This window comes from Magallana gigas, chromosome 9 (assembly GCF_963853765.1).
Source record: "Magallana gigas chromosome 9, xbMagGiga1.1, whole genome shotgun sequence".
NCBI classification, from domain to species: domain Eukaryota; kingdom Metazoa; phylum Mollusca; class Bivalvia; order Ostreida; family Ostreidae; genus Magallana; species Magallana gigas.
This window is the reverse complement of record NC_088861.1, coordinates 45,496,600-45,506,093: the sequence shown is the minus strand read 5'-3', so window position 1 is coordinate 45,506,093 and position 9,494 is coordinate 45,496,600. Positions and strand designations below refer to the sequence as shown.

Genomic DNA, 9,494 nt, shown 5'->3' with positions numbered 1-9,494 from the left:
TAGCGATATTTTTTGTATGGACCGTCTATAAATATTAAAGTGGCAGGGTGACTCAAAATAGATAATTATTTAACTTTTTCATTAAAACGAGCTACTCGAGATTTTATCATACGGAAGGTTTCGCGCATCATAACCCATCACTTATTAATTTACACGTCATTAAAACTCATCCGGAAATTGTAACAAACCGAGTAGTTTTAGACATTGGTTTAGTGTCACGTGATTGCTATTTCTGTCTAAAAATAGTTAGGGTGGGATTGACACACTGAAAAAAAGAATTTGAAGTTGAAGTTATCGATGACCGTGGTAAGAAATTTGCATTTATAGAGAATGCATTTTTGAAATAAATATATAGTTCTTGAAGACATCATGTTTCAATGATTTGTTACTGGCTCATGATGTATGCCTCGCTGCAGTATTTACATCCCCCTGCGCTTGCGTTGCTATGAAGCGGAAGGAAAACTAAGTATTTTTGTGTTGGCCCAACGTGTAAATCTACTTTTCTCTTTTTAAATAGATTATTTTACTTTTGAACACCGTAATTTTTCAAAGGTTCATTTTTTTCAAATGATATATAAAATGGGAAAATCGTGTAAAAATTCGATATTTGCTGAATCATGGGGTTGTGCGTCACCATGTCCTTTAAGTTAAGCGATGAATTGAGAATTTTTAGATTTTACAGAGCGTAATTTTTGCAAAGTTCATACTTTAAACATGGCAAGAAAGTTCATTTAAGTTACGGGAAAATAGATTTACAGTATTTGCGCAAAATTGTCTGAGCTGAACTTTCTCTTCAATTTTTATGACAGTGTTCGTATATACACTTGTTTAATGTTTATATTTTGACCTTTCATAAGATTTGAAGTTGAATTATACAGCATTAAATGTGTCATTTACAACATTATATATTTCATATTTTCTCCGTACATATAATTTGCAGCACAAAAAAGTTGATATCATGCATTTTTCCCCGTTTATTACAAATATCTGCTGTGCACTTCGTACAAACTATTCACTCCTTATTTTCTCCAGTGTTCATTCTTTTTTTTTCTTTCTCTCTAAGCTTGATTATAACTCGTTTTCTTACATTTCATTGATTTGTTTTGGTGTGTTGTTCCGTATCATTATTTCGGTTTGTATTCGACCGTTCTCTTTGCTGCTGGATTATTACTTGTCTTGGCTCATTATATCGCTCTGTTTCGGGTTCCATTCTACAGTGATGGACTCCAGCTTAGTTCTACAGCAGCCGCTACACAGAGTCAGTGTAGACCGCAACTTTCCCTTTAGTTTGTCTAAGACTTCAACAAAGACGCACTTGATGTCGTTGTGCATGAACCAAGCGAGAGGCGTCGCGGCGTACGTGACGCATCCGGTTACGTAGAAGGCGTCAAATAACCTTATGTTGGGCCGGCACCAGGAACTCCTACAGAAGACCAAATGCAACATCATATACACAAACGGTGCAAACAACAGGCAAAACATGCCTGATGACGCAAGAGACGCTATTAACATGGAACGCAACGTTTCGTCCTGACGCATTGCGTCATCTGCCAGCAGGCGATCGTAAGAAGCTTTTTTGAAGCGGTAATATAGGAATACTGCAATGCTGAGAACAAGGATTATGAAGAAGAAAATGTTGACCAATACAACGCCGGCTTGTCGGGTGTTTTTCTCAAGAAAATGGAAACACATTAATGAGCCGTATTTCTTTGCGTAATCTGGCAAATCGTTCATTTCCCCCAGGATAACCACTGGTATTAATGCTACTTCACCGAGCCAGGGTAAAGAAAACAAAATGTAAGGGAGAATGGTCCAGATGCGTGAAGTGATATCGGAGGGCGGTGAAAGGGACAGCTTTACTTTCAAAAAGAGGCTGATTACTATGGTAATCTGGATCATGCTCATGATGTGCGTCGAAGTTAGGTCAAACACAGAAAACACTTTACAGAGGATGGTCCCGTGGAGCCATTCCTTGTAAATGAAACGACTGTCACCAAGCGCATTGGTAATTGTGCCGAAGAGTAGATTAGAGACACACATGCCAGCCACATTCCACAGGAACACGTTGGAGCGAAGCTGTTTCCGGGAAAAAATGACGAACAACAGGGTCAGGTTGGAGACGACAGCCAGGACGCTGATAACGGAAACGGAAGTGATGACCGGGGTACGGTCCAATTTGTGATAAGGGTAGGTGTTGTTTTTGGTGGTGATATTGTCAGTTGTATTTGTCGTTGGTACTGCCATTGTGACGTTTACCAATGCTGCAATGTTAACCTGAAAGAAAATATCAAGCTAGATCATATACAACACCAAAGACAAACATACACAGTTTGACAGGCACTGCAGCTTCTAGGACGTTTCCGACAAAAGTACAATTGCGCCATGGACGGCTCTCCACCATTTCACAAACACCGGAAATGCCCGAGAAATTGCGATGGAAATCTATATTTGACATTGGTGTAAGAGATATATATGTAACTATATAACTGCCAGAAGAAAACGTGTTCCATATTCGAATCAGATATGGGGTTATTGTATTTAATTTAAAAAAAGAAGACCCAAACCTTTTTTTTAAACGAAGAAATAAATATATGTTGCAAAGTGGTCCTTGAGTTCTTTACTTTATAGATTTTGGAATTTCTGATTAATTTTAAGTTTTGCAAATTTTATTTGGTTAAAAGTAATAGAACTAAACTCATAGTCTTTTTATCATGTACATTCGTAGTGTTTTTGTTTTTACTGACTTCCGTTTTGTTTGGGTTTCAATTTTCATTTTCTCGTTCAATCATATCGCATTTAACATCTACACGTATTAATAGGTAAGGTATTTTTGATACAAGAGTTGGGATTTAAAAATATCGTTTTTTCCGTTAAAGTCTTAGATTTTTATATTATTTATTTATATTTTACTTTAAGACATATTCGTAAGCAATTATTACATAATTGTATTTTCATCTTATTTTGTTATAAATATATTTTAAAGTGATACAATCTGATAAAAATATTAAAAAATTAAAAAGCTTTAACCACGTTTGAAAAAACAAATAAAGATGTAATAAAAGCAAAACTCTTCCTTACCATGTTAATATAGCCGTGAATTTAACAGATGTCAACAGTTTGTACGCCGCGGTGAAGTGACCGTCTGTATTGTTGAGGAGAACTAGTTCAGAGAACCAAATTGATAAACTATATTGTTATCTTAGTTAATTAATGCTAGAATTAATGATACATAAATTATAGCATAACTCCAACGATGATCTATGCGCGTCCACGATATCAATATCGTTAGAGGAGAAAAAGAAATTTGCATTTTTTGATAGCTGATGAAAACTAATAAGTTAATCTAACTTTGACCTACTTAACTTCATGGTGTATAACTATTGGTTAAGGAGGGAATGGGGTTAGTTGTAATATAGGTATATGAGTCTTACAGAAATTGATGCAAAAAGGCTTGAAGTAACGATGATTACTGACGCCGAGTCTTTCACGTTGTGATATAATATGCCGCTACATTTGTGGGTTCAGAAGATGCTGAACAAAATAAACGTACGTAAACAAAGAAGTTCTACATTGAACATCATCACCACAGAACATCATCACCACAGAACATCATCACCACAGAACATCATCCTGATGAACCTCGCTGTGTTCTATCGCTGAATTCTTCACCTTTTTTTTGTTTGTTTGGGGTTTTTTTGTTTTTGTTTTTTTTTCGTTATAATAACTATTTGCTTTAGCAGATATATTATACAATGCAAGACATTTCATAAAGAGTATAATACTAAATGTGGTCAGGGTGATTTTTTTAGTTTTTACACATAAAACAACTCTGATTCTGATTATTGATGAACAAGTTTAATTGCAATGATGAAGATGTTGTAGTCTTAGAGTTGGATTTTTCGTTCAAAATCAAAGTGCGAGTATGTACTTTTTAAACATATTCAATTTACTCAAACATGCAATGAAAAAGAACTTCGTTTAATTATCTATAGCATGGACATATAAATGTAAACATAAACGTACTTGGAATAGATAAAATTTAAGAAAATTGATACTTTGATAATTTTATCGTGTATTGAGTTTAAAAAAAACGTCATTACAGATACATAATGTTGGTTGGATTATAGAAACCCGCCTGCGGATATCTATATATATCAATAATTCATACAAAATAAGGAACTATCGGGAAATATAGAAACACACTAAAGAAGAACATAAAATTGTACGATACTTAGACATATTACAAAAATTCAAAAGTTATATAATTGATACAAAAAATCATAATACATTCTGAAGTTATCATAAATTATATCTTAATGAAAAGTTCAGGTATTTCTTATGATGTGTTATTAGCCCCACATGCTGACAATATGTCAATCAAATGTCACGTGCTGATATTTTCCCTGCCCCTTCACATGTGAGAGAGCTTGTGTTTGCCGTTGTCGGTGATGGGCGTGACTGGGTTAGCGTGGCCACTCCTCCACATGCCCCCTCCTTTCTGACCCCCCGCGTACAGGGCTTTCTCATCGTCCGGCTCCTCTTTCTTCTTCTTGTTTCTGTATACAATGTAAAATCGAACATTATTAAATGTATTTAGATAATGACTGTCATTTTTCAGAATGCCATGCCTTCTTTGACGATGCATAAAATGTGTGAATCAGTAAATATACCAAATCCATCTTACGAAGTGTTTTTAAAAGATTTGTAGGTATATAAGTAATTAATTGTACATGACTTTTGTATATTCCTACCTATTTGAGTTCCTAATGAGAACGATTTACAGTAAGAATGTACAAGTAAAGTTTGTTATTCAGCAAATATTTGGGTATTGCTTTTTGAAGTTAAATGTATGCATTTACATGTACATAGTTAGGTTTTAACTGACTTACAAGCTTATATGTATGCATTTACATGTACATGTTGATAGGTAAGTTTTAACTGACTTACAAGCTTACATGTATGCATTTACATGTACATGTTGATAGGTAAGTTTTAACTGACTTACAAGCTTACATGTATGCATTTACATGTACATGTTGATAGGTAAGTTTTAACTGACTTACAAGCAGCAGAAAATAATCCTGGGTAGACAGCAGGGTATGAGGATGAGCCCGGCGACCACACACAGCAGTAACACGTACCAGGGCAGGTCAACCGCACCTGTAAGGTGAGACATGAGGCGTTTACTAAACACCTGGCAGGTAAGACATGTACTATACATATCTAAATGTATGATATGTACATTTTGTACTAATAACACGTGAAAGGTAAGGTATGCACCTCACACAGGGAATACAATTACGTAGATTACACCTAAAAAGTACAATTTGTGTACGTAAAAACAACAGCAAAAATAAAAAGCTTGAATATATGTGCATGTATACACTGAACAGCTCTTTTGTGGAAGAGAGATTTATTTTTTAGACTAATACTTATTGATCAAAGGAGAAAATTTTCAACCCTGTGTAACTTTAGCAAATTGTCTATTCTTTTTGATAAATATTAGTACAGGAGTTATTTCCCTTGCATCGCATTTATTACATACTAAGCAATAAATCAGTGTTTTGGCTTAAGCGACACAACACATTTTATAATACTCGTATCCGCCTCCATGGTTGATATAGATCCGTATCACACACCTGTCGGAACGCCTCTGTTTTTTTTCACTTCAGAATAAGATAGTAATTTATGGGAATGAATCATACGTCACAAATCAACGTCTGACGTTATTCACTCGTTATCATGTCGTGATTGAATTGAGGTATTGAAAATGTCTTCGATATGTTATTACTAAGTATGTAATGAATATTAATAATAAAACATACCATTTGTCACATGCACAACCTGTTTAGCCCTTACTGGCCAGTTCACACCGAGAACCATTTCTCGCCAGTGCACATTTACGTCATTTTATCAACACCACAGGTGCTTGTGGACTGGACCGTGCACTACCACCCCCCCCCCTTTTCTATTTTTTTTTCAAATTTTATTTTTTATTTCTTTTATCAATTATCGTTAACAACCCCTTAGATATGTCTCCAGTCGAAAAATAAAAGAAATATCACGACTCGGTGGCATTTTATAATCACACTCGTTTCCCCTATATATATAAAGAGAGTATATAGGGGAAACGAGTGTGATTATAAAATGCCACCGAGTCGTGATATTTCTTTTATTTTTCGACTGGAGACATATCTAAGGGGTTATTAACGATAATTAATAAAAGAAATTAAAAAAAAAATTGAAAAAAAAAATAGAAAGGGGGGGGGGGTGGTAGTGCACGGTCCAGTCCACAAGCACCTGTGATCAACACATAGAATTATACATAAAATGGCGTACAAATACACTTGCGAGATATGGTACAACGTGTAGGAGAGGAACACCAATATCCTTGAAATACAAAACTTTGATATACTATGAAAGGTAAAAATATATTGACTCACTATTTGATAAACAGGTAGGGGGGCTAGCTGACCAGGTGCCCCCCGTCTGACAGATGAGGTCCGACTCCCCAGTCAGGGTGTAGCTGGGTAGACAAACGATCGTGTACTTGTCCCCCACGGCATACGACGTCTTATCCTCCGTCAGGGCGTAAGCGTTGGCCGGTAGGGCCGGCTTTGTGCACGTACCTAAAAAATTAAGTTATTTTATGTTTATACATACCATTCCCCCTCTTTTTCTTACTTGTCAAGATTATGCTTTGAAATACAACAATTTTTATAGAACAAGTACACAGGTGTAGTTGGTAATGAAAAGAAAGGAAATGGAATGGACTTTGCAGATATATATGCTACAATATTTAACTTAATTTATAAAATCAATTTTGATATCATTCCCTTAGATTGGTATCTTTTAACCTCATCTTACAAGATCACGAGAGAGAGAGAGAGAGAGAGAGAGAGAGAGAGAGAGAGAGAGAGAGGTTACCCCATGTGAGCTGGATACAGCCCAGAAGACATACGGCCGTTAATAGATGACGCAATGTATCCATTTTCTGGTCCTCGTTTACATTGTAATCATCTACAGAATTTTAAAGGTTTGTGTTAATTTTCGCTAAGCTACGATATACATGGTCGGATGGTCTAGCGAACTTTTACTGAAAGAATCATGTTGAAAGAATATTATTATTTAAATCCGTTCCTGTACACTCTCTGTTAAATGTCAGGAAGACATGAACTCATAGTGTTTGAAAATTAATTCAATGTATAAATTAAAAGTGTTGAATACTCGTATATTCGATAACTCAAAACTTATACATTTTTAAAAATTCTAGCTGATAAATAAATTGTACGTACAATGAGAAAACATTCTTACCTTTGTTTCAGATATGAAAGTTATGAATCCAGTTATAGCGATAGGAATTGTTAACATTAAATCTACAGAGTTTAAGTCCTCACGGAGCTATGCGGTAAATTAAATAGGCCGGGTAAATACTCCCATTGTGTTTCTGTTAATGTTTTACCAGCGGATTAATCTCTCCTCTATATGTTACCTGTCCCATTGAAACAACTTATTATAAGGAGTAGGTGGCCAGAGAGGTCAAGTGGCAAAACGTTTTAAATGTTGCATACTTACATTGTTTGTTTTTACATACATTTGTATATGTGGAGAGAGAGAGAGAGAGAGAGAGAGAGAGAGAGAGAGAGAGAGAGAGAGAGAGAGAGAGAAATTTCAAATAAAGAAGGTGTTGCTCAAATGCGGAAAGTTCAACTAAACCGAGAAGGACATTTAAAAACCCATAACGCTTAAAAATCTAAGCCTAAATATGGACTTATTACATTACTTAGACGCCTATATTTGCATAGCGGGTATGTTCTATATTATATACTGTAGATTCCTTATTTTACACGAGTACTTAATTCCGCGATTCAACGGTGTTCCATCAAAGCGCGAGAACATAATTTTAATCGCGAATGCAGTATCATATATTCATGTGGTTTACATATGTCCGAAAATTACAAGCGATATTTTAAAATTCGCGAGACGGGCTTCTCGCAAGTTTACGCGGATAATATCTGCGTTTATAAGGAATTTACAGTAGGCTTAACATATAACATTCTACCTTTGACTTTCCAGCGCGTGGAAATGAGAGAGCAATAAAATTGTCACATTTAACACCATGTGGTTCAATGGTTGATATTCATTTTGATTGTAACGATTTTATGTCTCTATAGTATCTCTATGTATCTCTGTATCTCTAACGGCATGATTTTTCAAAGAACATACACTCACTTTCTTGATTGCTACAGATGCTTGACATTTGTATGTTGTTTTGAAGTCCCATTATCGGATACCCACGGGCGATCGCGTCTTTTACTTATCACTGATAAGTCAAAGACGCGATCATCCGTGGGTATCCGACGATGATGTGTGAGATCAGATGCAGGAAAGAACAAATTAATTTAACCGTACTTTGGAATTATTTTTTAAAAATCTACATTATTCATTTTAATTTTTTTTAAATTTTGTAACCTTTTCAAAAGATAATAAAAATTTCATTCATAACATGGATACCAAACATATCAAGATTCAAACTTAACAAAAAAGCTCTCGCGTTTTAAGGATAATCCGCTTAACCGCTTGACCAAATTCGGCATAGCAAACTGTATTGTAAATTAGCAAACCGCTTTTGCATTTTGAAAGTATAAATATTATGTCTTAAAATTCAATTTAAAAAAAATATGCCCCTTTAAAACAAAATTCGAAAATAGTAGCTTTTAAGAAACTATCTGGTTCTTGATGTAAATATTAAAATAATTTTGTTTCGAGGAGCTAGGCCGAACAAAGAGGATTCCCCTCTCATGATGCATGAAATCTGTCACATTTGTCTGTGTAACCATTTTCAAATTTATTTCATGGTCTTAAAAAATTAGTACAGTCTCTCCACATAAAAATCTAGACTGCTGTATGTACAACGTTGCGTGCAATAAAAGATTTACACCGAATTCTGTAACTTTGAATTTTCAATTTTATCTGCATCTCCTTTAGGGGGAAATAGCATAGGAACTGCAACACCCTCTTTGCTTTTGTTTGATTTCTTAACTATACTCTGTCCCGAGTTTTTGCTTCCACCACTTTTTGCTTGATATTTCAATAATAGTAAATACCTTTGTACTCAAACTACATCCATCCATTAATATGAAAAATGTCCAGATTATTTGTTTTGAAACGCCCCCTCTACCGCATCTGGTTTCAATACACATCCCGAAATTGAAAGTCTACGGAGATTTTGCATTGCAACAGCCATAAATAAGCCCGGATGATAACGTTAAAAAATTGCGCGATGTATTCCGAGTGTATTCCGAATGGAGAAAAGAGAAAACCTCCGTAAGGAATCTGTTTTCGTTCCTGTGAATTTTTCTGAGTGGAAAGGGATAATTGTTCAATGAAGATATCTTGGATATATTCCCTTTTAACGATTTCAACTGTATTTCTTTCACAGGTATGTGTAATTTTATTAAAAATCATCAAAAAACGATGGAAGCAAAAACTTG

At 35.1% G+C, this 9,494-nt stretch overlaps 2 protein-coding genes across 3 annotated transcripts; both read right to left on the bottom strand.

Annotated features, from left to right (window-relative positions):
• Window positions 1-961: 961 nt before the first annotated feature.
• Window positions 962-3,181, bottom strand: LOC105322059 (probable G-protein coupled receptor 34). The gene is made up of 2 exons (XM_011420579.4): window positions 3,079-3,181; window positions 962-2,274 (listed from the first exon to the last, which is right to left on the bottom strand). The coding sequence occupies exons 1-2, from the start codon at window positions 3,079-3,081 to the stop codon at window positions 1,168-1,170; spliced, it is 1,110 nt and encodes a 369-aa protein (XP_011418881.3). The 5' UTR covers window positions 3,082-3,181; the 3' UTR covers window positions 962-1,167.
• Window positions 3,182-3,857: 676 nt separating this feature from the next.
• Window positions 3,858-7,489, bottom strand: LOC117691607 (uncharacterized). 2 transcript variants are annotated; one of them, XM_066071007.1, is made up of 5 exons: window positions 7,315-7,489; window positions 6,928-7,096; window positions 6,444-6,629; window positions 5,064-5,160; window positions 3,858-4,556 (listed from the first exon to the last, which is right to left on the bottom strand). In XM_066071007.1, exons 2-5 carry the CDS (start codon window positions 6,989-6,991, stop codon window positions 4,412-4,414), a joined length of 492 nt encoding a protein of 163 aa, XP_065927079.1. In that variant the 5' UTR covers window positions 6,992-7,096; window positions 7,315-7,489; the 3' UTR covers window positions 3,858-4,411. The 2 variants fall into 2 exon arrangements, with proteins under 2 accessions (XP_065927079.1, XP_034333946.2); XM_034478055.2 differs by having other exon boundaries at window positions 3,859-4,556; window positions 6,928-7,020; window positions 7,315-7,486.
• Between the last annotated feature and the right edge of the window lie 2,005 nt (window positions 7,490-9,494).